Source organism: Oppia nitens, unplaced genomic scaffold, assembly GCF_028296485.1.
Source record: "Oppia nitens isolate AA-2021 unplaced genomic scaffold, nextdenovo-longstitch-racon4-pilon3 scaffold1_pilon_pilon_pilon, whole genome shotgun sequence".
In the NCBI taxonomy this organism is placed as follows: domain Eukaryota; kingdom Metazoa; phylum Arthropoda; class Arachnida; order Sarcoptiformes; family Oppiidae; genus Oppia; species Oppia nitens.
In genome coordinates this window covers 8,510,556-8,538,369 of record NW_026533199.1, presented here as the reverse complement: position 1 = coordinate 8,538,369, position 27,814 = coordinate 8,510,556, and the positions used below count along the sequence as shown (strand labels likewise).

The window sequence follows — 27,814 nt, the reverse complement described above, 5'->3', positions numbered from 1 at the left end:
ATATTAACCTTTCCTTAAGTTTTTTGTGTCAAAACTTGATTTTACTTTTTAAAAGTTACTAACAGTCAATCATAAATTTTTCTAAGAAAATATTCTTTAAATATAAAGAAAATTTTATTAACATATATTATGTGAACTTAAAAATCCAATCAAACTTTTTTAGCTAAAATTCTTGATTCCGATCGCTTGTACAGTATGTCTGTCCTTGGGTTAAGGTATGGGTCGGATAACATCTGATAGCAAACAACTGACAACTAAAGTGATAGTAATAAATGTTTCAAATCTTGCGTCCATTTCTTAAATACACTTCATTTTGTGGATAAAACATTGAAATTGTTTTAAATGAAATAAAATGAAATAATAAAAATAATTAGTAATTATAGTTATAATGTCAATATATAATTGTTTAAATATGTTAAAATGTATGTTAATAGTGTATTTGATAATTGTGCTAATGATATGTCGTTACTGTGAGTCAACCGCTAAAAATGACACTCAGTTAGCTGCTGAACATTTTGCCAATATATTGAGATTAGCCAAATGCCATAATCCTATGCAACGGGTTATTTATTTATCTAAATTATACCCCAAATATAATAAAAAGTATATACCATTTGCAACCATTATAAATGTATGCGACGCCAGTACCGGCTGCTGTAGCGATGAAACGCAGACCTGTGCCGCAAAAACTGTCCAAAAAGTAATTTTACATTTTCTAGTCATCGAAGTGACCGCTGATGGCAACCGAAAAAGCGTTGAATCCATTAGTTTTGATAATCACACGCAATGTCACTGTAAACATGTTAACAGGTATTCAAGATTGACATTTCAAGTCAAATACTAACTCATTGTTTAATAAATAATTTAAAAAGAGGTCAAAAACTATTAATTACTATTAATATTGATAGCTTGTTATAGCAATACTACACAATAATTATAACTATTTTAATAACATTACTATTATTTAAACTTGAAATAAATAACAAGTAGAATTCAAATTTTATATTTTACTATTTTTTTTATTTATAACTTAACAAACAAATAACATATAATTAAATATTTTTATATTTTTATAATAATAGCGATGAAACCGGTGAAGACATTCTCGGTTCATATCATCAACAAAATGACTTTTCAATGAAGACATCACTACAACACATATCACAAGAATCAAATTCAATGACAATTTATGTCAATTATTTAACTTTATTTATATCACACATAGTTTTTATATATGCATATACATGATTAATAATCATATAATATTTCATATAAAATTTATTTAATATGATATTTAGTGATTATTTATATTTTATATATCATATATTATTACATCTTTATAAATTTAGTTATTTAAAAAATATAGGTATTATTTAAATCTAATAAATTAAACAAATAAAATTTGTTAAATTGTTAAAGTTGCTTTGTTTGCATATTTTATTATTTATTATTTAATTAATATTTAATACTATGATATATAATATATAAGTAATTTTGTTTGAATAAGACAATTGTTATTAATAACAATATTGATAAAAATAATAGCTTTGAAGGCCAGTGAACTAATAATGTTTATAAATATTGTTTAAAATATCATATATTAACAAAATAAGCAATAACAAAAAATTATAACTCAATGTCATTTAATGGTTTTCTAATTTATTTATTAAATCTTATTGTATTATTATAGCATTGTGTCATATATTGTAGATTATGTACAGTACAGTATCATATGAAAACAAGTTTGTATTTGCATAAATTAAATAGCATCTATATTTAATATTATTATTATTAGCTTAAATGTTAAAATATCTATAAAATGTAAAATTTCATATTATCATCATAATTTATCAAGATCAGACTAGTTTAACTATAAATATTTTACTATAAATATCACATATCATAAATTTTTTAATTAATAAAAAAGTAAAATAAATAATAAAATTTTAGACAGTGTAGTTAGACGCTAAAAAAATAGTTATTAAAAAAATGTTTTCAAAACTTTTAATAAGCAAATGTTTGTTATTGTATTGTGTGGTCAATATCGGACAGATTTGCAAAAGTGATCGCATTTTTTATTATGTGAATGATTTGACACAAACTAATTGGAAAAGTTTTCAAATGGGTTTTACCACCGATGAAGAGCTCATACCCAGCAATTACATAGCGTGGGCTCTCTATTCAAATACAATCAACAAAACAGGGTTTGTAATACAAAATTTATATATCATTTTTTCACTACTATTTTATTGTATGATAAATTAAAACTTGTAATTGATTTTCAAATTTCAAACTAGTATTTTTTAAATGATATATAGTATCAATGTTTTTACAATTATAAAAATAAATTAGATTTTAATATATTAAGCACTTATATATATATTTGTAAGGGTTAGCAAACTATCTAAAATTTTCTATAAATCTAAAACTATATTATAGTATATGCTGTATAATTTATATATATAATATATAGTAATGTACATAAAATATATATCATAGTGAATGACATTAAAATTAATTGCTTTTACTTTCATTCATAAAGAAAATCATTTTAAATCTAAACTATAATTTTTCTCTCAGTTATTACTACAATAAATTATTATTATTTAGTTATTCAAATAATTTTCTAAAATTATATATACAAGTTTTGCACATAACGTCTAATAATTATATTTGATATAACATTTGTTAAACATTAAATTATCAATATTCCTAATAAAATATAAGCCTACATATACTGTATTTTCCCTTTATATAATAACATATATATTATACAGTTTTATGTATATTTAACTTTTATATAATCAAATTATAGTCTAGTGTTACCATTGATAGACTAATTCTTGGATTTCCCCGACGTTTCTCTGGACTTACCCTTGAAATGAATCTCTTATTTTTGTTTTAAATAATTTTTTTAATGCAACAATTTTTACACATTTTTTATTAGATTTACTATTTTGAAGGCTAGAAGACGAATAACAAATATGATATATCATTACTAAATAATTATCAATTTGATTGATTGTCCTCCAATTATACCCATTAATTAATTGTTATGTTTAGTTATGTTAGACATGTGATAATTTATTTAAAAATATCATCATACAAGCAATTTGATGATATTAAATTACTTAAATTTACAATTAATTAAAAATTGTATGTTAAAAATATTAATTAATTAAGAAACCCCTTTCGACAAGATTTTTAGTATTTATTTTATATTCTTAACATTAGTTTTGCACAGTTAGAGGTTCACACAAATCCAGTCCATGAGGACAGTGCTCAGGCATATCACGCGGGATTCATTGAGGGTTATCTGACTGCCCAACTAATGGCAATGCATTGGAGAAATCAAATTGATCTCTATTGTGATAACAATCAAAAATATTGTAAACGTATGTTTAAATTTTTAGACAAAAATCTTAATATAACTCAAGAAAAAGCAAAAGCATTACGAAATGAAAGTATTTATTGGCATCAAATCGGACTTATTTTTGAACAATTAACGGGTCTTCAAGATGGCTATAATGTTAAACTTTGGTCTCATATACCCGATAAGCCCGGAATGCATGTCGACTCTAAAGGAATGATATCATTGTCTATAATTCCTGAGTTAAATGAATTTGAGTTAATCTTAAATAAGACAATCAAACACAAGACTCGCGACGGTTCGTGTTCTGCATTTGTTAAACCATTACCCGATGGAAGTGATCTATATGTAGCTCATAATACATGGGTTTGGTATAGTATGATGTTAAGGATATTCAAAAAATATGAACTTAATTATCGCAAACTACCCAATGATAATGAGATTATTCCGGGACGGGTCAGTGCATTCTCATCATATCCAGGTATTTGTGTAACATTTGATATAATTATATTAAATATGTATTATTTTCATCCATTATAGGCGCTCTTACATCAATCGATGATTTTTACATATTATCATCGGGACTGGTAGTCCAGGAGACATCCTTAACAAATATTAACTCTAATCTATGGAAATATATAAAACCTGAAAAAATTGTTTTAGAATTTGTAAGAAATCTAGTGGCCAACCGGTTAGCAGAATCGGGCAAACAATGGACAGAAATATTTGAACAAAATAATAGCGGCACATATAATGACCAGTTTATGATTGTCGACTATAAACAGTTCATTGAGGGTTTACCAACTGACCAACTGTCCAATGATTTGTTATGGGTTTTGGAGCAAATGCCAACATTTGTCAAGTCTACTGATGTGACGGGTATTCAGTTTTTTATATTATCTTAAAATTTTTGATTACAATATATAATTTGTGATTAACTGTAGATATACTCCGACAAAAAGGCTATTGGGCCTCATATAATGTTCCCTATTTTGAGGAGATTTTCAATTTAAGTGGTTATAACAAATTGGTTGAACTTCACGGTGATTACTATTCCTATAATAACACTGCCAGAGCTCTTATCTTCAAAAGAGATCAGGTCTTTAGTAGTAAATTTTGTTTCATTAAAAATCATTATTTATTTTAATCTCAATTTAAATTAATAGTCAAAAGTGAGAGATTTGACAACAGTTTACAGTCTTATGAGATCTAATGACTTTGAAAATGATCCGTTGAGTCGTTGTAATTGTGTGCCGCCTTTCACTGCCGAGTACGCCATCTCCGCACGCAATGACCTCAATGAGCCCAACGGTATCTACCCTTTAGAGGCCATAGGCTTTAGAGATTGGGGAGCTATTGATGTTAAGATTACCACAAGTGAAATGTGGAGACGTTTCGAGATGTTAGTCGTAAGCAGTCCTTCATATGAGAAACATCAGCCGTTTCAGTGGTCGACTACTAAACTACCTAAAAATATCAGACATGAGGGCCATCCCGACAAGTGGGCGTTTCCGCCATATTTTATTAGATGGTATCCATTTGATTCCGAATTGGCCGGCGTTAGTATTGCTGAGTCACTCAATTTAAATAAAAAAAATATTTCAATCTCAATAAGTTATTTACCGGTAATTAAATAAACGCATATATTTATTAAATACTAGAAATTAATTGAAAACTAAATTTTATTATATTTTCACTAAATATCACTTTCAAAATCATTAATCAATTAAACTATTTTGTAAATAAAACTATTATTTAATTAATGATTGTTTAAAACTTTGTATAAATCGCGGATTTTATGATAAGCACCGATAGGTATCCTACAGTGTGGGCACTGATTATTACAATCAATTTAAATTCATATTTATAATTAATATTAAAATATCATTTGATCGCTAATAAAGTATTTCAACACATTTCACACTACACTTGATTTCAGGTGATAATCAATTCAAACCAAATGAGATGTCAATTATGTTAATGGGTTTTAATGAGGCGTTGGTTTTTTGCCGTCGACGTAAAAATTTCTTGTGGCCGGCGGTAGTGTCAACTCAATACCCGACAACTCTTTGGTTAGGATTATCTGACAACCTATGAGATGAAAGACAAAAAACAAATGATTGAAACGACAAATCAATTGTTTGTCCAAAAAAATGGTCATTTGTTACGAACTTAATCTTGAGTTAGCCTTAAGAAAGGGCGCCATATCTAACATATCTTCTTCTTCCTCTTGTGATTGCGGCAATCGGTTATAGTATTGTTGTGATACATACACGTGACACGTGCAACAGGCCAACGATGCCTCGCACGCGCCTTCAATTTCCACATTGTTATTGTGCGCCAAATACATGGCATTGTCGCCCACTTTTCCCTTCACGTGAGTCCGTTGACCCGTTTTGGACACATATATCACATCCACAATCTGTTGGTCGTCAGACTCTTTCGGATCAATTTTGCCGGTGTTTTCACCGCTTATTTTTCGCACAAACATTGGCCTCATTGCCGATACGGCACTGTTGGCCACTTTGCGAGGTTTGCCACTCAACATATGTCTGAACAAACATAACAACATATTATCATTTGACCACTAAATGTGTGATCAGTTTAGTCATGCATTTGATGTCAAAAGTGCCACTTCTTTGACAACCAAAACAAGCGTTTGTTGTGATTATGCAATACATGTCATTGCAATACACGTGAAGACAACGATATGAACATACATTACGACTACAAATCAGTTATTGTTTTGACAATTAATGTGATATTTATTTAAGACATTTAGTAAATCTATAGACAAATACATTATAAAATGATAATCAATGACATCCAGTGTTTGGCCAATTGTGTCAATATGTGTGTCAATTAGCTCTGAGTCTGACTCTGTTGTGTGGTCTCAGTATTGGTGTTAGTATTGGTCGGCGTTGAAGAAGTGTTGGTAAACTGTTTCTGTGGTGATTGCTGTGGTTGCGATGGTTTTTGTGGCTCCACTTTGAATGCAAACTGAAGAAAGAATTGTTTGGCCTCTTTGTTCCAAAGCGTCCAAAATTTGTCCTCAATTTTGTCCACTTCACGGGACGGTACTTTGAAGCCAATTGTTTCGTAAGGTTCGGCAGCAAACAACAAGTACTGCCAGCGACGGTCGGGCGGCTCTATCTTCTGTTCGTAGGCCGACATAAATCGATGTCTCGGAGCAATATTCTCACCGATCTCTGGATAATCGATCTGTTAAAACAAAGACAATAATTAAATAAAAGTCATTTCAATTTCATGTCAACAACAACAACAAAATCTGTTGTCTAATCAATGTCTAAGACCTGAAATAACAGCGACTGTTGGTTGAAATCTGGATCCAACTGTTTGGTGACCCGATAGCCCGGGCGACCAATTTTGACAAACTTTTTGATGTCGACGCGTGACTTTGCGGGTGCGGGTAATACGGGTGAGTCTTTAGCATCTTTGGCCGCTCTTCGGGCTAAATTGCTTTGATGTTTCTTTCCCTGAGTGTGTGCCAGATATGACCCCTCGTTGTTATGTAATGTAAGACATAGTTTGCATTCATAACTTCCCAAATGGTTTTTCATGAAATACGGATCTTTTGCCAAATCAATCGTCTCTAAGGCCAACTGTCTCAGCCGTTCCCGTCGGTCGCGATTAGTCTCACTCCAAGAGGCCACTCCTCCGCTGCCAGTTTTACCGCCGGGTCTGTGTTGCATATCCATTGTCACCCGATATTAGTCACTGTGTTTTCACAGTATATTTACCGATAAATATGTGATTACTTTATACACTGACTATTGATTTCACTCAACGATACACTAAATACTCTATTAATGCAAACAATAGTTGAAAACATTAATTACGTTCAATGGCTTACACTGTACTACAGGTAAATATATGTGTATAAAATAATTTAGTAAAAAGTTATACAAATTTATTAAAATTTAATTTAATTTTAATATTTTATTAAATAAACTCGTATATTTAAAAACTTTATTTGTACAATATATATATATATATATAATAAATTAAAATTTATAATAATTTCAGTATTTGGTAGACATTTTTATGATAAAACAATAATTGAAAATATAATTCATTTGGAAATAATATAATTATGATTAACAACACAACGGGAATGTTTGAATATATAGTAAAGCGATTGATAATCAAAATTAATTTATAATATAAAGTATTTTCAATACCAAAACTCAACATTGCTTAACATTTAATGCAACGTTAAAGCATAATTAATATCAATATATAAAAACCCATTTAAACAAATAACTTTTTTTTAATATCCAATTTCAGATCTTTTTTAATAATAAGTAAAATTAATTTCAAGCCCTGGGTTTGCCTTTAAGAGGATCTTTAGAGTCAAACAATTTCTTGACAAACACCACCTGAACCACAGATGATATAACAACGACAATACATTGTGCTATTGACCAGTTCCGGACATATCTGTTTAAATAAAATAAATTGCATTTAAAATCAATTCTATAATAGTTATAACATTTATAGTTTATTTTAATATTGTAACTAAATTATAGTCATTTATTATTGTTTTTAGTACTAAAAGCTATTACCGAAACAATATAGAATAATAGTGATAATGATTTACCTTTATACGGTAATCGTATTTTAATTTAACTATCGTTAAATTATTTATATAAAAAATTATTATATAATATTACCTATATAAAAAGTTATTATATAAAGATGTTAAATAAAACAAATTTTCAATAATATTTATCTATAATTTATTAGTAAAAATATGGCTTTATCAAATTTATCAGTAAATAATAGGGTAATATTTATACCTTAAATAAAATAATTTTGTATATCTTATTTACATTTACGGTAATACTAATAATTGAATATTTTTAATTTTTTAAAAACTATTTTATTTTATAGCTCTAATAAATGTAAATTTATTAAAACATTTATTTTTTATAAACATTACGGATGTAAAGTAAATTAAGTTTATTTAAATAGGAAATAATTGTGTCTAAGTGTCATTAATCACAGTAAAGTGTTGTCAAACTTGATAAACATTATAGTTTTCTTATCACTAAATAATAAAATATTAAAAGTAATTAAAAACCAATAGTTTTTAATAAACTATAATTTTATAAATTTATGTACCGGTACTTTGTTTTTTAAGTATTCAATTACTATTATTATTTTCAACTCAACTTAAGTTACCGATAGGTTAATGATATTAAATATATACAGTAAATACATGTATAGTAAAAAAAATTATTAGAAAATTTTAATAAATTTTAATAAATTCTTAAAAATAAATTAAATGATATTATTTTAGATATAATTTCAAGTCATACCTATTGTTTCCGTCGACGAGATACCAATCGGCGGTATTAAGTCTTCTCGAGTGATCCAAACTCTTAATCATTAAACCAATATTGTTGTCCACAGTTCGCAATGCATTTGTAAAGTTACCGACAGTGACCTCGGCATCAGTCAACTCTTGTATATACTTTTCCCACTCGTCCCGCTTGAATGAGGCCACGTATAGACTGACCAGTTTTGAGGCAAAACGTGAAACAGTATTATCAATACATAGGGAATAATAGCCTTTAAAAGATTAATATGAATTAGTTTTTTAATAATAAGAGTCAGTCATGTAATATCATATACCGGGGGTTTGGACGGATGCCTCGTCATACTCTGCGTGTGGTTTCCACTGATACGGCATAATCAACTGTCCTATTGGATCCCTAATGGCAAACCCTGCCTGATTGTCACCACCTCTCATAACCTAATATTAATCAAATCATACTATAAATATTATTTTAATACAAATCTTTTAACATAAGTTTAGGCTATATATGATATCATATTAATGTTATAAAATAGTGTATCGATAATCGCGGTAACCATTTGATACAATACAAAGAGATGATAGTTATGTTAGTGATGGTCATACCTGAAAGGCCACGTATAACGATGACGATTGTTGAATATATTGATAAAAACAGTCCTCTTTTCCGGCATCGATATGTATCTTGAATTCATAGGCAATACCCAACTTATCCTCAAAATTGGTTGAACTATAGCTCTCAGCCAATGCACGGGTCAGACACGTGCAGACCAACAGACTGACGGCCACAACATATGGCACTACTCTTTGCCAACAATACATTGCCATCACTACAGACATTCAATGACAGACATTGCACTCATATGTTGTGATCAATCAGTTTAAACCATACAACCAACCAGTTTGCCTGAGCTAACACACATGCCTGTGCTCTCATACCAGAGTGATATCTAGTGTGTCATCATATTTACAATTATATCATATTATATTGAATATTGAAAAACTTTTTTACAACTTTTCAAATTACAGTAAAGTTTGGATTAGTAATTAATTTTAATAATTAATTTTAATAATTAATTTTGATTAATAATACTGTATAAATATATAATAAAAAATACAATTTCATTAAAAAAAAATCCAATACATGTTTGACATAACAATTAGAAATGTCATAAAAATATAGTAAATTTGAGTTGAAAAGTGTCGATTGAATCTATTTTAAGATACAATATAATTATTAATATATTTGATTAAAAAACAATTGAAGAAAACTAATAACTAAAATGTACTTATAGTAAACATTATAAAAATTTTATATCAATATTTTTATAAAAACTATAAGTAAAAACAGTATGTATAGTTTTACATTATTATTTTATTATAAAAATAATATTTCAAAATTGTTTGACATAAACAATAGATAATTTTTTTGCATTTTGATTAAGTATCCTTCATTTAATAATAATTGATAAATTTTGAAGAAAATAATTCAATTTTTCAGATTTACTGCCAAATAATATAATACTTTATATTAAAGTAATATATTTCCTAATTAATATCATAAGTGCTTTTGATGTGTTGACTGCAAAAATAAGATATTAACGGATGGAAAGCTTTTAATATAAAAGTCAATTCAATAGTCAATGATATTGTCAATCAATGCTAATTTCAGGCGTCTATTTAATCAATTAAATTATTATTGTGAACTTTACCACATGTGTGTACTCTTCTATACACAGTTTCATAGATTAATAGCAATTATATTTCATATTATTTTTTAAATTTCTATTATCAAGAATCTTAATTCAAGATTAAATCAGGTTATATATTCAGGTGTACTATAAAAAATAATTTTTTAATAAACATAATTTGATATACAGTATTGTATTATTCGGATGTATTTTACATTTTAAATATTTAAATCTAATATGTATTCCCAGTTCATTAGTTTTTTATTCATTATATTCATTGTATTGATAAGAAAAACAAATTCATTAGGTTTTTTCGATATCTTTTTACTGAAATAAAAAATTTACTAAAATAATTATTTGCCATTTATTATATAGGCACACATGTTGTATTAAACGATGGCAATAAAATGCCCACAATAGCCATCGGAACGGGAGGCACTGGTCTAACCAGTCGATCAATGGTTGAAATGATCAAAAACGCTGTTAACTCTGGCTATCGACACATCGATACGGCTTTTATTTATAACAATGAATATGAAATCGGAATTGCTTTGAGTGAACTGATTGACAAAAAGACTATCAATAGAGAAGACATTTTTATTACAACAAAAATCTGGAATACATATCATTCATACAATAGGGTCCGGGAGGCGGTCAGTGAGTCGCTAACTAATTTAAATGTAGACTATTTAGATTTGGTGCTCATTAATTGGCCGATGGGGTATGTTTTAATTAATAGTTATGTTTTATTATATAATTATTATACTATTGTCTGTATATATATATATATATATATATAGATACAAAGAAGGTATTGATACTGAACCGTTGGATCAGTCAGGTTATGTAATTCCTTCATCGTATGACTATTTGGAAACGTGGGGAACATTAGAACAATTGGTTAGTGAAGGAAAAATTAAATCCATAGGTGTGTCCAACTTTAATAGTGAACAATTGAGTCGATTGCTTGAATCGGCGCAAATCAAACCAGTGGTCAATCAAATAGAAAGTCATCCGCACTTAGTTCAGGACAAACTAATAGACTTTTGCCACAAATCCAATATACATGCGACCGCTTACAGTCCATTAGGAGGCGGAAGACTATTGTATCAAACGCCTGAGTTAACTAAAATTGCTAATAAATATAAGAAAAGTGTGGCACAAATAATGATAAAATTTCAAATAGAAAGAGGATTATCGGTTGTTCCCAAAAGTGTTGTTCCCCAACATATCAAAGAAAATATTAATGTCTTTGACTTTACACTAAGTGCTGAAGATATTAAACAAATCAAAAATCTAAATCATAATATCAGGTATACAATTGAAGAAAAAGCAAAAAATCATATTTACTACCCGTTTCACAACGATTACTAATTTATTATTTTAATATAAATCTATTTTAATAAAATTAACATAATTTATAACTAATGTACAATTGTTTAATTCTAACTTTTTTTGTATTAGTATTTATGTTGTGTATAACTTACAAAACAATGATAAAATAATTAAAAATAATTATTTATTAATAATTACAGCATATTTTAATAGTCTATATTAATAATATGTATAAAAATGTTATTATTAACAATAAAACTTTTTTATATAATTGTTTGCATTGTTCAATAAACAAAGATTTTATTTAGTGTTATATTAATACTGTACGACATATTATAAAAGATTAATAACAACTTATCTATGAAGTGCTGACTTTATAATATTCATAGTCTTATAATTAAAGTTAAATTATAACTGGATTTTAGTACATATTATTTGTTTATTTAGATTATTAATATTATATATAAATTTAAGTATCAACTAAAATAATTCATTTACAATTATTATTATTGATTTAAAAAACAAGAAACATATTAAAAATGAATATCATTTTTTCGAAAAAAAATATTCTCATATTAAAAATTGTAAATATAGTTTATTTATATACTTTACAGTAGAGGTAACGTAAATTATTACATATATATTATAATCAAGTGGGGTCTCAATAATTAATAAATGTTAACACATAAGTTATATGACATAACTAGAGACTATATTAATTATATAATTTTCAATTAATTGGTTAATTAATATATTATACGAAGCGAAAAGTAATTTAACTACTGTATAATACTTTAAATATGATATTAGCTAATATTGATTATTATATTGTAGAGCACCTGTAGATAAACTAATGAGTAAAAAACTATACGTACAGAATAACTACTATCAGGGTTGGAAAAATACAAGGTTTTGAATTTTGACTTTGTATAATACAGTAAAATACAATGTACTGCATATATTATACAAATTTTAAAACTAATATACTGTATATTATACATACAGAAATGTATTAGAAATTACTTTAAAATATTTAGTAAAATTATAATTTCTATAAAATGCATTATTATTATAATCGTTATTTCTAAGTTATAACAATCAAATAATTTAAAATAAAAAATGAAATTCAATAAAAAAATAATATTAAATCTATATTTATTATAAAACCTTATTTACTTTGCTTATGTCAATGCTTTTAACACTAGGTGGCGCTAATATTATTTTTGTAAACAAAATTGGTCATGTATTTTACATTGTATTATACTGTATATTACGCTTTGTATTATACAAACATTTTGTCTCTGCCAACACTGACTACTATACAGTAGTGTAAATGTATTAATACTATACTTTACTGTACTCTTTGTACACCTAATTGTTTGCAACAATTATTATAACATTAGTCACGTGAATACAATGACAACAACATAAACAGCAAAACTATTACAATAATAGACATCACATTTAATTGACAATTACTGGTATATTATATGGTTTGTCATATAATTATTATTATCACAACTATTACATCAATTGTTTTACAAATTATTACAATTTTTTATATTAATTTCCTGTTGGAAAGTGTTATGAAAATTGATAATACTATTAGTTTTTATAACTTAATAACAATATATTGACAGTCAAACTGTATAATACAGGTATAGATTAAACTTTAAATATTTACAGTTTATATATATTTATTAAAAATGATGTAATTTACAATTTTTTTAATCATTTAAATTTTAATTAATATAAATAATATTATTAATTATAATTAATAATATTTTTTACAGAAATGTTTAGCAAAACAGTATTGAAATTAATATTATTAATTGAATTGATTGTAATATTGAGATGTGGTTTATGTCTGAAATGTTTGGATGAAACTGGAAGTCCTGTCGATTGGTTTATTGTATATAAAGTGCCAAAACTTGAAGACTCTTCATTGGATACATTGAGGAGTGGTTTTGGTTATACATATATTACAGATAAGTCGATTAAGACGACTACCAATTGGATACTTTCGACCAAAACTGTCGATCAAATTGAATCAATATTTGGTCGAACAGTCGATTCGGTCTTAAATAAGTTGAAGAAGTCGTCGGACGTATCTCTTGTCGCGTACAACGACGAGAAACCAGGTTTACTATCTTTGAAGTGTCTGTTAATTAGTTAAATGTCTTTTAATGGTTTGTTAGGTACAGCCAAGTCTTCAGGTGGAGCGCACGCCAAAGGTTTGTTTGCCATTGACTCCGTCGGCGCTTTTTGGATGACACACTCAATGCCAAAATTTCCTGATTTAACCCATAATTATCGTTTTCCCGATAATGCCAAACGTAACGGTCAGACAGCAATCTGTATTAGTATTGATGCGAAAGACACTAAAAGTATTGATAATATCGCGTATCAAATGCTGATAATGAGGCCTAATATCTACGACATGACAATACAATCAGATCTAACAGACAGATCTAATCTATGGTATGACTTAAAACATAAGAAATGGATTAAAAATATTACAGACAATCAAATGACTATTAAAAGTAAAAACGGGTAAAACTATTAAACTATTTGTATGACATTTAATATAATTTAGTTTAATATTTAAATTTGTATCTAATTGTAAAATAGTTTGTCGATTACAAGTTTTGCAAAAAGTAATAAATACGAGAAAGACATTTACTCAGGACTTATTGCCACTTATTTTAAGGAAAACTTATTAGTCCAGAGTTGGCGTAACGGTGCCGGCGGTCGATTGGATTCTGATTGTACCGACAAATATAAAGTCCAGAATATCGACAAAATACAAATACCTGTCATTAAGATCAAAGACGTCGATTGGCAAACAACTGAGGATCACTCCAAATGGGGTATTACTGACGATAATAGTGGTCAGACCTACACTTGTATTGCTGATATCAATCGTATGAAATCACAATTCAAAAGAGGTGGCGGATCTCTATGTCTCGAATCAACTAAAGTGTGGCAAATATTCAAGAAATCTATTGAAGAAGTGGAAGGCTGTCCATTAAAAGGTCACTTTACTACCAAAGAGAACGCATCTAATAGAGGATAATATTAACAAAAGTAAAACAAAATCTCATATCAAATGATCTACTATTAAATGTGTTGAAAGAAGTTAGATATCAATTATTTTAGTTTATATTTATTAACTAATTTTTTAAAGAGCTTTAATAATGACATGTTATAAGACTTGTTAATGAATAATGTATTTATCATTATGTCATTTGGCTTTTAGCCATTTTTTGCCAAATTTTTTATTTTATTTTATTTATATGTTTTTATATTAAATATTTTTGTAATTGTCGTAATATTTTTATTTTAATTTAAATATTTTTAATATACTTTAAAATACTTTAATAATTATGATAGCAATGCTAAATTAAATACCTGTATATATGAAAATACAATAAAAATAAAACACAAATAAGACACAATAAAAATATTCATAAAACATTTTTGGTATTTAAAATTAATTTTTCACTAATCTGATATATTTAACTAAAGGTAATTGATTTTTAAAAAGTGATTGCTTCTAATATTTATTACAGAAATTTATAATCAAAATATTATATCATATAATAATAATAAAAATTCATAGTTAATCAACTTTTGCTAAACTACTTTCAATTAACAGTAACAAACATCAGTGGTTCAGTGAATTTGGGTTTTTGAGGTTTCTGGGTAATTTAGATACTAATAAAATATTATTATTATTATTATTATCATTACAACTAATGTTTTAATGTTAATAACCAGTCTTTTAAAGCCGTTGGCCACCACTTGAGTCACACCAATGAAGGCCAACCTTTTTTTGTTGGACTTATATTTATAAAGTTTATACTATAATATTATAAACCTCTTTATAGTCTATTTAGAGCACAAAATCTTACAAACACTTTATATGTGATTTAACCTTCATTTCTATCGAAAAAAATAAAAATATTATAATTATATGCAGTAAAAAATAAAATCTTAATATTAATAATTTAAAGAAAAGTAAAATAAAATTTTGAAATATTTTGTCGGAGTTTTGATCCAAACATTATACAAGACAACAGCCTCTAAAAAGTGATCTCAAATATCATTGGAGGCTTAACTGTGAATAATATAACTTTTAATCATTAGTTTAATAATTATTATTAATAATAAAAATTATAATTATTAATTACATATTATATGACTGTTACGAAAAAGCAATAAAGTCGAGGAAACGGTGCAAACACTTTGAAACAAATCATTTGCTGTTAAGATAGAGAAGTGATATTTAGATATCTTGAGTAAAAATTTTTTGAAAATTTTAATCGACTCATCAAAATCGGGTAAGTTTTGGCTTTATTTATATATATATACTATTATTATTATTTTTATATACTTGAAAATTATTTATGTAATAAAATATTTTAATTTATTTAATTAATTAATTTTAAAAATAATTACCGTAAATATTAAACACTTAAATAAATAAATATCAATTATTATAAATACTAATTACGATAATGTTATGGCATTTTTGTTTAATTAATTAAATATTTGATGAATTGTTATTTTTAAAATTAATACATAATAAAATAATAAGCACAGTTATTTTAGTTTATAATTTTTATTATAACTACAGTTAAGTAAGGTAAGTAATTTACAATTAAAATGGTTATAAATAATATAAATAACTATTGATATGACAATTATTTAACTTAATATTAACTTGTCAAAAATTGTTGACATTTTTATTATTGTTTAATAATTTATGGTCAAAACAATTTTATTTTTATAATAATAAAAAGTTTTTTTGTTGTAATTTTTATATACATTTTGAAATATCTATATAATAATAGAAATGTAAAACTTATGGCCAAAAGTGTTTTTAGGGTCAAATAGTGCTCTTATAAGATAAACAATGGGGACAATCGGCAATCAATCTAAACTCAGATGACCTCAAACACTAAATCCAATCTAAAACCTTATTATATTGAATATATCAGACATAGAAAGAGAGTGAGAAAAATATAAAGGAAAATAAAAGTTTATTATTAATACTAAATGTTTTGCTATACTTGAACTCAATGTTCACGAACTGTGATTTTTTATTTGTTTTAATATATACTATATTTAAATTTTTAAACAAATTTTGAATACAAAACCTAATATACTGTTTATTATTATTATGTTAGATATTAAAATGCAAATTATTATACAATTTTGTTTGGTTGTTCTATTGGGAACAGTAGTCAATTCGTGGCCCAGTGGTGCCCCAGGTATGCAATTTATCAAAATCTTATTACAATATAATATTTATGTAATATTTATTAATAGTAACTAACATTAATTAATTGATTAATGATAATAATAACAATAATAATAATAATAACTCTATTAATATATTAAACAATACAAAAAGCCTGACCTTGATATGGTTTACTTTTGCCTTTATAATTTTTAATAAAAAAGAAAATTTAATTAAAATAAAATTAATCTGACTTAAAATCTATTAAAATAAATGTCTTATATTATTTAATTATTATTTCATAGTTATATATAGCTTTTTAAAACTTAATTTTCTTCTTTTTATTTATTATAAACTAATTTATTTGGAAACAGTTATTAAAAATAATTATATTGTATATTAACAAATCATGTGTTACTAAATACCGATAATAATAATAATAATAATTAATATAAACTTAAATTAAATGCCTAATTTGAATTATAACAAACATGAATAAAAATCATGTATTTTCAGAGTCGGTATGCAATACATTGACTCCAAAACACGGCGAAAGTCAGGCGCGAGGGGCCGAGTCTTCGCCCTATAATTTGGTTCAATCACATCAAGACTATGTCGCCAGAGATCGTATCAAAGGTTTACTAATTTTATTATATAATATTAAAATAATTTATATAAACATAAATAATAATATAACTATAAAAAGAAAAAACTAATTAAATTAAATTTTTTATGATTTTAGTAACACTGTCAGCACCACAGGGACAGTCATTCAGAGGACTTATAGTTCAAGCTTATGATCCGCACACAGGAGCCGGTAGTTTATAATTATCATAATTAAATAACTGATAATCAATGAAATAATTTTTTGACTTATATTAAAATTTGTTTGCAATGAAACAGCAATCGGTAAGTTTGAGGCCGGAAAAGGATTGAAAGCTATTGACTCGTGCGCTGCCGTCACTCATACAGACAGAAGGTTTCAACAAAATTAATATAATGTTTTGCAAATTATTTATTGTATTTAATGACAATATTTTAGAGGTAAACGGTCGGCAACATTGGTTTGGACGGCACCTGAATCTGGTAGAGGCGGTAACGTTGCTTTTAGAGGAACTGCTGTTCAAAGTTTCAGTGATTTCTATACTAACCTACACTCTAGTGTTAACCCAAATATATAAATTTAATTAAATAAAACAAATATAATTGAAATTTTATATATAATATATATATATATATATAACTGAAATTTACATCTATATAAATTAATTATTAACATTTCACAAACAATATAATAAAGCATCACATATTATGTATTAAAATTTTTTATATATACTGTATTTTATATGTACTCATATATACTGTATATACAATACTGTTCAACATATTGTATAAATATAGTATTAAATTTATCATCAATTTAATAATTTCAATAAACTAAATTACAGTATGTTTTTGAGTATTTTATTCTCATTTATTGTATATATTATATTGTATTGATTTTTTAATAGTTAATATTATGTTTAATAAATTGAATTTGTTTTTGATAAGTTTTGTGATAATCACTTACAAGTTAATTATTTTACAAATAGATTATTCAAATATTATATTTTATTAATGATATTCAGGTAAAGAATAGATTAAAATAAATAACAAGAAAACTAAACAAATGAAATATTTAATACAGTCTTAACTTACTATATAATTATAAAGACTTTTCAATAATTGATTGAAATAATTTAGTCTTAAAAATATAATTATTCATTTTAAACAAATATTTCAATCAAAACTTTGATTAAAAAGTCATTGAATAGATAATTAAGTTTATTGAAAATATTTATTTGTTACGTAATAATAAAGTATAATATTTTAATCATTTATTGTCTGTCTTTCACTTTTTAAAATAATTTTTATCGTTGTATATCATGACATATAATCAATAATTATTGTTCTTTATATTAATATTACATTTCTTGGATGTTTAAATCATTGCTTACCATTGATGTCTCAAAATATTTTATTAATCTATTATTGAGTTGATATTTAAGTTGTTATACAATTTATATGTCTAATATTTTTCTTAATATTAGATTTTATATTATTTTATAATTATTGTTTAAATTCTTGGAAATTACTTATTTAAAATAAACAAACAGAAATATATAAATAATTCAAAAATTATTTTATAGCGAATTAAATTATTAAGTGTTAAATTAAGATTACAACTAAATAAATAACATTAATTGTTAACTAATGATAAGAAACTTTATATAAAAATATTGTATTTAGTTTTAAAACAAGATAACACATTTAGATATACATTAGTAATAACACATATTTAAATTACAAGATTATATAATATACTAAAAATATTTGTACACTTAAAATAAATATTTAAGATATAAGTATTATTTAAACATAAACTTATCGATAATTATAAATTTTAAAAAAATATTATGTATAATAGTTACTAATTATAAATGAATATAAAGTATTTATAAACTTATATAACTCTTTTTTCCTGATATTATAAAATGTTTTATATATTATTTTTATATTTATAAGTTATTTACATTATTATTTTTACTTTAGTATTAATGTTTATCTCTTAGTTTGTTATATATTAAATATTTATAAAATACGAGTTAATTACAAAATATTTTATTTAATAAAAATTTTGGTAATATTACAAATGGACCATGTCTAAATCAAAATTCAAGTATTATATTAAAATGCAATAATACTGTATATTGAGTATTATAAACAATTTTTATCAATTTATTTATTATTTTCTTAGGCAAATAAATAAAAGTATAATAATAGTTATGACAACAATTGCCAAAATTATTGCAAGCAATATAAGCCATATAGGAATCTTGCATTTCCAGGACCCGCGCGGGTAGTCTCTACATAATAATGGCGAAACAAATCCCGGTGTATATAATGATATGTAAATTTCCATATCTTTTGAGTTAATATTGCATTGTTTGGCACGATATTCAAGACACTGTATCAACAAAATATAATATATAAATAAATAATTGTCAATAATAAAGCTCATATAGTCTAACCTGGATCAGTTTCCAATAGGCACAACAAACCACTTTATTATTAGTTTCATCCTTAGCTGTCGTATCTTTATTTGAGCCAATTTTTTCGTAAAACTTTTGTATACAACTCGAGTGATCGACTGAACTCAACAAACATGTCTTGGCTCTCAAATAGCCGATTGAACTCAAATGATTGTAACCATCGATGACTACAAACATTAATGAATACAAACAAATAAACATAAAAAAGACAATAACTTTATTTTCACTCATTTTCTGTCACTTTAACTGTCAATTTTACGGTTCAATTAGATTACATCGATTTTTACTAACATAATTAAATTTTAATCCATGATTATAATTAAATAAATATTAATTTTAAATAATTTTATAATAAAATATTTTTTCAACTTTTCATAATATTCTTACTGCAAATAGTATCAATAATTTTTTTTATTTAGCATTTAGTACTGTATTATATGTTGGAAAAAATATAATATAAAATAATTGATTCAATTATCTATTTAGTGTCCCTTAATGAGACTTCATGGTAAAAATAGACTTATTTTTAAATTGTTAACGTCAAGCATCCAAACAACAACTTTAAAAAACTTTTATCATCTAATTGAGTCATTTATATATATAGTATAACTATTTGTTAAAACCAATTATTCAATTAATTAATTGTTGAACTAAAAAAAAGTTTGACAAAAATGATTTTAATTTTGTTTATTTACTCGATTGAAAACAAGGACATCATTATACAAAAAATTGACAAATTATAGTATATTTTGTTTATTTTTCACATATACAGTAATTATAATAAATATTATATAATTATACTTAATAAAAATTAATTTTATTTTATAATTTATTTATTTTTAAATAATTAAAATAAAAGAATAAACAATTATAATGATAAAATTAGTTATTAATTTCAATAATAAAAATTTATTATTTAATAGTATTTTATTTTAAATAACTTAATCTGAAATAAATTTTTTAGACCTCATTATTCTGAGTAAATTTTTAAAATAGTTGTTAATAAAATTATTAATATTTAATATATGATTTTTAAAAATTATTGATATTTAGCCACCTATAACATAGTTTATTTACATAATTTATTAAATATTGTTAAAATATTACAAAATAAAAATTGTTGTTATTTATTAAGCGCAACAATTTATTACAACTTTAATATTATACTTAAATGAAAAATGAATTTAAAATAAAATTTAATTAATTAACCATAAGATGAATAAAGAAACAAATGATAGGAGAGATGACATAAACAAAGTGATGCCTGAATTGCATAGATATGAATCTCTTGGATAGTCTTTTTGGCAAATATAGAGAGGAACAGTTGAACCCAATTGTTTGGTATATTTTTGCATATCAGTCCTATCGTTAATACATTTTTCGTCGGCCGCCCGCTCAACACATGACAGGAACTCCCAATAAGCACAACAACCGATACGATTGACACTATTTTGTTGTTCAATAAGTGTCACATATGGCGACAATTGTGAGATCTCTCGGTCCAACCTTTCCTGTTGACCATTCATACAGGCGTTATATTCTTTGTATATCTTGTAGAGACAGGTCCCTCCTTTGGAGAACACTGTGTCAACTGGTGGTGCTATTTGTGACACACAAATGTCAACAATTGTCAGTAATAATGATAAACACATAATATTCTTCATAGTTATTAAAAAAAATTTTTATTAATGTAACAAATAATATATTATTAATGTTTTAAAACATAACGTAATAATTAGTAAATCTATTTTAAGCAAATTTTGCCGATGATATCATACATATTGCTTGTTATATACTTATTATGTTTTATTTAAACTTCACTTATTTTCATTCAAAACAATTTCAGACTATTAATAGGCTATTAATATATAATATTTTATTTAAATAATTTACACTCAGACAAAAATGACATTTATAAATTATTATTTAAATTCATTCAAAAAAAAAAATATATTCAGTGTATCAATAAATTATTATTTAGTGAATTACTGTTAAAACTTCATAAAATGTTCGCTTTTTAAACAAAAGAATATATTTTATTATATTTATTATATGACTAAAAATATAATATAAGTGATATTCGTGACGAAAATTTGACGATTAGTTAGTTTACAAAACATTTGCTTTCATTGAAATGTTTGCCATAAATAGTAATTCTCATTGAATTCTGCTGTGAATCGCATCACTAAAAGTGTTGGTTTTGTTTTGAAAGAATTGGTAGTTGTTTTATAAAGAAATTCAAACATCACTTATCAGGTAAGCACTGGAAGGTCAGCACTGGTAGTACAATGTATTAGTTGAGGTATTTTAGTGGTAGTAGTAATAGAAGTGATGTCACAAATCAAATCGCCTACACTTTAATTTAAACCTTGACTTATTATTATATACTTAAATTGGTTTCTTCAATATTTTCAATAAAAAACAAAATTGTTTCCGATTTATGATTTTTTATATAAAATAATGAAATTATTTTAAATTTAAAAAATAACAATTTAAATATTTTTAAGATTATTCTTAACATATGAATATACTTAAATTGTATTTATATCACTATATTAATATAGTTTATTTGAATGTACAAATTTTGTATATAAATATTACACACCAAAAGTTTTTTATTTTGCTTGGGATGACAATTGAATGCTAATACAATATTTTTTGTTTAATTTATGATAAATAAATAAAACAATAATTACAATTTTGGTCATTACTTTATTGTGTTTAGTTATAAACTAATTTCACGATTATTTTTTTGTATTACAAATGGGTTATACATTAATCTGATTTACAAAGTATTATATTTTTTGTTGTATAAATAAAATATAAATTTAATATAATTAGTCTAACTTTTTAGACACAAATTATAATTTAAAGAGAATAAGGAGATCACGAACTTTCATAAAATACAATTAAAATGCATTTTCTGACACTTTTTTAATGAATTAAACTAAAAGTTGTTATTATTTACTAATTCATTTCAATTAACATTAATGTGTTATTTTGATGAAAAAATATGTAATATTTGTCCTAATTTATATAATTAAGTTATAATAAAGTTTACCCAACATTCAGAAATATTTCATAATATATTAATAATATTTATCAAAAAAAATATTTTATAATTTCTTTAATATCAACTTAATAAAAAATTGTTTACTATAATAGTTATTAGTTATAAAGTTACTTATTAACATTAATTTACATTATATAGATGTATATTACATAATTTTAAATAATCTTACTAATTATATTAGTTAATTAAAGTTTTCACTATTTTTTTTATAATTTACAAAATAATTTTGCTGTAGTAATAATTTAATAAAACTAAACTATGGATTTAAATTTACTAAACATTGTAAAAATGTTTAAACAACAACTTTAATGTTATATAATAAGTACTGTAGTAATACTACTGTAAAATATCTTAACAAATTAAATGCTTAATATTAAATATACAGAAAAAACAATACAAATACTTTTATTGTAATATTTTAAAGATTTTTTTATATAAAGGGTTGCAATAAGTTTGAAAACCCTTTACATATAAATTATTCGTAATTGATGTCTAAATGACTGAAATAACAGTACATTAAAAAGCATTGAATGTATTGAATGCTTTGTGCGCTCATTAAACACGTGTTGTAATTGTATTGTGAGAGCCATTGAACTACAATTATATTACATTTGAATTCATTTGTTTTAGTCATTGAAGTCATCAATTGGTTTGATTTTGTCCATCACTTTGATTGATCCAAACCATTATCCTTCACCACATCTGACATTCATATATTGATTTATATAACAAACGAAATACTTTTTGTTTTTGCAAAAGATGTCAGAAATCAATGAAATCGATGTAAGTATTGCTATAAAGAGTGTCTGTATTTAGTCTATCGATAATCACTCCCGTTATCACCGAAATGTGTAACCAATTGTTTGGTAATATTATAACAATTTCGGTGTCATTACTGTAAAAACTTGTCAATCAATTGCTATCAAATGTCAAGCATTTTGTTGTATTGTTGGCCACGAAAGGCAATGAATTTGATTTTTAATAGCTATTGTCGACACAAAAACATTGTTATTATAGATACTGTTATTTGATTAGCGAAGACATGATTTGTATTAATATATATTTTTAAATGTTTTGACAGATGATTGAGACGTCGGGTCGAGATAGCAGTGATGTGGGCGTTGGTCACCACCACGTGGACGACGATGTGATAGAAGTGACGCCATTCGGCAAAGTCAACCATCACGGAGATGACGGCAACTCAGTGGTCAACAAATCGACAATATCGGACACATCGAGTCAATTGTCAACGAAATCGGGTCCCAATTTGTGTGACAGATGCAAACAAGAGGTCCAATTGAATGGCATCGCCACCGAAGATATGACGTCCAAAGACTACTATTTTGATTCATACGCTCATTACGGCATTCATGAAGAAATGCTTAAGGATGAAGTCCGGACACTTACCTACAGAAACGCTATGATTCACAATAAACATCTGTTTAAGAATAAGGTTGTCCTCGACATCGGCTGCGGTACCGGTATTCTCAGTATGTTTGCCGCAAAAACAGGCGCTAAACATGTGATTGGGGTAAGCAATACACTTACCATCATTTAGATGTTTTTTACTAACCATCAGTTTATCATATAAAATGAATAATAGAAGACATTATTCATAAATTGAAAATCCAATTGATTGTGTCCTATATATCCATCAGATTGAATGCAGTGGTATTGCAAATCTGGCCGAACAAGTGATTAAAGATAATAATTTGTCGCACAGTAAGTGTTGGGACAGACATTCAATGTTATTATTATTGAATAATTGATTTTATTGTTTTGTTTGCTATAGAAATCACATTAATTAAGGGCAAAGTTGAAGAGATTACTTTGCCGGCAGAGTATCCTAAAGTAGACATTATTATCTCTGAATGGATGGGCTATTGTCTCTTCTATGAGTCTATGTTGGACACTGTCATATATGCTAGAGATAAATGGCTGGTAAGTTATTGTTATCTATTTATATTACCGGTATTTATTTTTTTTATTTATTAATTTATTTGATATATTTAGAATCCCGATGGACTACTGTTTCCCGATAGGGCTACTCTTTATATCTGTGCCATTGAGGACAGACAGTACAAAGATGACAAAATTAATTGTAAGCAAAAAATATAAAAATATTTTTGAATTACACAAATTTAATTGTTATATTAAAGGGTGGGACGATGTCTATGGTTTTGATATGAGTTGCATCAGAAAGATTGCAATCTCCGAGCCGTTGGTCGATGTTGTCGACGCCAAACAAGTGGTTTCAACCCATTGTCTGCTCAAAGAAGTAGACTTATATACAGTCAAACCAGAAGATCTGACCTTCAAAACAAACTTTCATATGAATGTGAAAAGAGATGATTACATCCAGGCTTTTGTCACATATTTTAATATTGAATTTTCCAAATGTCACAAACGAACCGGATTTTCGACTTGTAATACCATTTGTGATATTTTTATTGAAATATATTTTAGATAATATTTTTTTTTATTTATTTAGCGCCTGAATCTAATTATACTCATTGGAAACAAACTGTCTTTTATATTGACGACTGTTTGACTGTCAAACGCGGCGAAGAAGTTCACGGAAGCTTTCAAATGACTCCAAACCCTAAGAATAAGGTTTGAAGACTTGAATTATAATAATAATGCAATTAATTTAATTTTATTAAACTATTTTCAATTGCAGAGAGATATGGATTTCGAAATATTTGTCAACTTTAAGGGCGAATTGTCTGAACTACAGGAGCCGTTTGCATATAAAATGCGTTGAAATGTTTAATTTAATACTAGGTTTTAAAAAATTTGATCAACATTTTAGATCAATGGCTATCATATAATGCCATTATTCAATTATATTCAATTGGATTTATATTTTTAATTTAATTTATAACTTAAATTTTTGACACTCCGTTTACTCAATTATTAATAAATATAAATTGCAGTTAATATTGTTTATTGATAGATACAGTATTGTTGACAACATTTTTTTTTATATACCTGAGTTTAATATTTATGTTTATTATTACTTTTTTAATTTAAACTATTTTAGATTTATTATTATTATTAAGCATTAAAAATAATAAATTTAATACACTATATATAGTTATTTTTCAGATTGTTTTAAGTGATATAAAGTAAATTGAAATATTTTTTTTATTTATATAAATTGATTTGATATATGACTTAAAATCAATAAAAATTCATTTTCTAAACTAATATAAAATTGTTTAGCGATTCAATTGAATGATTCAATGCATTGCAATGCCATTGAATGCATTAAAACACGTACTAATAGTAACTGAAAATTGTTTGTAAGTATTGGTTGTCATAGAGATCACTATTTTTGTGTTTTCAAAGCCATTGTTTACAGTTTTTTTAGAGACAATTGTCAGACAAGACATCGCATTACATGTGAAGACAGAAAATACTGACCACTTGTCGGACATTATTAACTATAATGACAACTACTTTATTGACGACCATTACGGCAATCGGGGCCTTATTTGTGTCGCTCGTCATTATCATTGACACGGGATGTTTGGCCAGCCGTATGACAGGCGGTTGGTCTCTGATGTTAGTCGACAGCGAAGATGTCAAGAATCTGACAGATTTTGCGGTCGATATGTATAATAAGCGGTCGAATGCTATTCATTACAAACAATTGATTCGCATTAAAGACGCCAAACAACAGGTAGTCTCCGGACGCAAGATATCCATTACTTTTGTTGTCGGAGAGACCAACTGTTCAAAGAATGGTATCAATAATCATAATCTTAAGGACTGTCCCCTCACTAACACTAATGTATGTATTGATTGGTTAATGATTGAGACAAATGACTAAATGTTTGTTTAATTTATGGTTCAATAGACTGTCGAGACCTGTTCGGTGACAATTTGGCAGAGGGTTTGGCTTAACAATACTCAACTGACAAATATTGTCTGCACTTAAATCATTGATGAGATCAGTTGACCAAAGATTTATTTTATGATAATTATGACAATTATCTGAGTATTTATAAAATATTTTGAATGAATTTGAAAGTTATCGATAAATTAATATTAAGGGATGTTTACGTTTGACATTTGAAATTAAGTGTCTATTTATCATTGAATTTATTGATATTTTATATAATTATTTTAAACAATATTTTATATTTTATTAGCTTATTATTAGTTATTCAAACGGATATTATGTTTTTTAAACACTAAAAATTTGTTTATTAAATGATTTTTTTAAAAAAAAAGTTATTTGATTTTGTCTAACTTGTAGTTTAGTTATCTTGATTTTATCATTTTTATTGCATTTATTTTTATATATAAATTTCATAAATTGTATACAAATTATTGTACAGTATATCAAAATTTTGTTAATAAAAATGTTTAATAAAAATAATATGAAATTAAAGGGGAAGTTTTGATAAACATAATTATTAAACATAAAATGTTAATTTCATTGGTTTTACATATCAGTTGAGTTTTAATAGTGTATTAAGAAAATCGGAAACATTTTTAATTGGTTAGCAATTATTGGCAAAAAATGTTGATTTAAAAAATTCATATATTAATCTCTACTGATAACTAAATAAAACATTATTTTATTTTTTCTACATTTACAAGTTTGATATCTATTAATGTGTGCTTATTTTAATAGCATTGATCACTGTTATCATTGT

The 27,814-nt window shown here is 25.5% G+C and overlaps 9 protein-coding genes across 10 annotated transcripts; 6 read left to right on the top strand and 3 right to left on the bottom strand.

Moving 5' to 3' along the window:
- Positions 1-454: 454 nt before the first annotated feature.
- LOC128966536 (putative phospholipase B-like 2) lies at positions 455-5,351 on the top strand. The gene is made up of 9 exons (XM_054313385.1): positions 455-562; positions 605-810; positions 1,083-1,191; positions 2,053-2,204; positions 3,235-3,851; positions 3,911-4,249; positions 4,315-4,469; positions 4,537-4,929; positions 5,310-5,351. Exons 1-9 carry the CDS (start codon positions 455-457, stop codon positions 5,349-5,351), a joined length of 2,121 nt encoding a protein of 706 aa, XP_054169360.1.
- Positions 5,170-6,068, bottom strand: LOC128952019 (adrenodoxin-like protein 1, mitochondrial). Its single transcript, XM_054297342.1, has 2 exons — positions 5,543-6,068; positions 5,170-5,461 (listed from the first exon to the last, which is right to left on the bottom strand). The coding sequence occupies exons 1-2, from the start codon at positions 5,940-5,942 to the stop codon at positions 5,358-5,360; spliced, it is 504 nt and encodes a 167-aa protein (XP_054153317.1). The 5' UTR covers positions 5,943-6,068; the 3' UTR covers positions 5,170-5,357.
- A 95-nt stretch (positions 6,069-6,163) lies between these two features.
- Positions 6,164-7,244, bottom strand: LOC128951797 (splicing factor 3A subunit 2-like). Its single transcript, XM_054297070.1, has 2 exons — positions 6,685-7,244; positions 6,164-6,592 (listed from the first exon to the last, which is right to left on the bottom strand). Exons 1-2 carry the CDS (start codon positions 7,087-7,089, stop codon positions 6,233-6,235), a joined length of 765 nt encoding a protein of 254 aa, XP_054153045.1. The 5' UTR covers positions 7,090-7,244; the 3' UTR covers positions 6,164-6,232.
- A 187-nt stretch (positions 7,245-7,431) lies between these two features.
- On the bottom strand, positions 7,432-9,645 carry LOC128952868 (transmembrane emp24 domain-containing protein 6-like). The gene is made up of 4 exons (XM_054298323.1): positions 9,318-9,645; positions 9,029-9,149; positions 8,713-8,965; positions 7,432-7,831 (listed from the first exon to the last, which is right to left on the bottom strand). The coding sequence occupies exons 1-4, from the start codon at positions 9,549-9,551 to the stop codon at positions 7,708-7,710; spliced, it is 732 nt and encodes a 243-aa protein (XP_054154298.1). The 5' UTR covers positions 9,552-9,645; the 3' UTR covers positions 7,432-7,707.
- Positions 9,646-10,574: 929 nt separating this feature from the next.
- Positions 10,575-11,814, top strand: LOC128952081 (1,5-anhydro-D-fructose reductase-like). Its single transcript, XM_054297415.1, has 3 exons — positions 10,575-10,709; positions 10,778-11,123; positions 11,203-11,814. The coding sequence occupies exons 1-3, from the start codon at positions 10,640-10,642 to the stop codon at positions 11,774-11,776; spliced, it is 990 nt and encodes a 329-aa protein (XP_054153390.1). The 5' UTR covers positions 10,575-10,639; the 3' UTR covers positions 11,777-11,814.
- A 776-nt stretch (positions 11,815-12,590) lies between these two features.
- LOC128966535 (plancitoxin-1-like) lies at positions 12,591-14,813 on the top strand. Its single transcript, XM_054313384.1, has 4 exons — positions 12,591-12,646; positions 13,592-13,878; positions 13,936-14,290; positions 14,369-14,813. The coding sequence occupies exons 1-4, from the start codon at positions 12,591-12,593 to the stop codon at positions 14,811-14,813; spliced, it is 1,143 nt and encodes a 380-aa protein (XP_054169359.1).
- A 1,139-nt stretch (positions 14,814-15,952) lies between these two features.
- Positions 15,953-18,163, top strand: LOC128952366 (putative ferric-chelate reductase 1). Its single transcript, XM_054297750.1, has 6 exons — positions 15,953-16,080; positions 16,930-17,013; positions 17,499-17,618; positions 17,725-17,799; positions 17,886-17,961; positions 18,025-18,163. The coding sequence occupies exons 2-6, from the start codon at positions 16,938-16,940 to the stop codon at positions 18,161-18,163; spliced, it is 486 nt and encodes a 161-aa protein (XP_054153725.1). The 5' UTR covers positions 15,953-16,080; positions 16,930-16,937.
- Positions 18,164-23,663: 5,500 nt separating this feature from the next.
- Positions 23,664-26,137, top strand: LOC128952150 (protein arginine N-methyltransferase 1-B-like). The gene is made up of 8 exons (XM_054297492.1): positions 23,664-23,930; positions 24,229-24,678; positions 24,806-24,869; positions 24,940-25,088; positions 25,161-25,248; positions 25,307-25,573; positions 25,639-25,760; positions 25,828-26,137. Exons 1-8 carry the CDS (start codon positions 23,907-23,909, stop codon positions 25,909-25,911), a joined length of 1,248 nt encoding a protein of 415 aa, XP_054153467.1. The 5' UTR covers positions 23,664-23,906; the 3' UTR covers positions 25,912-26,137.
- Positions 26,138-26,396: 259 nt separating this feature from the next.
- LOC128952264 (cystatin-1-like) lies at positions 26,397-27,293 on the top strand. Of its 2 annotated transcripts, XM_054297624.1 has the most exons (3): positions 26,397-26,452; positions 26,512-26,943; positions 27,010-27,293. In XM_054297624.1, exons 2-3 carry the CDS (start codon positions 26,599-26,601, stop codon positions 27,088-27,090), a joined length of 426 nt encoding a protein of 141 aa, XP_054153599.1. In that variant the 5' UTR covers positions 26,397-26,452; positions 26,512-26,598; the 3' UTR covers positions 27,091-27,293. The 2 variants fall into 2 exon arrangements, with proteins under 2 accessions (XP_054153599.1, XP_054153598.1); XM_054297623.1 differs by lacking the exon at positions 26,397-26,452 and having other exon boundaries at positions 26,459-26,943.
- Positions 27,294-27,814: the final 521 nt, after the last annotated feature.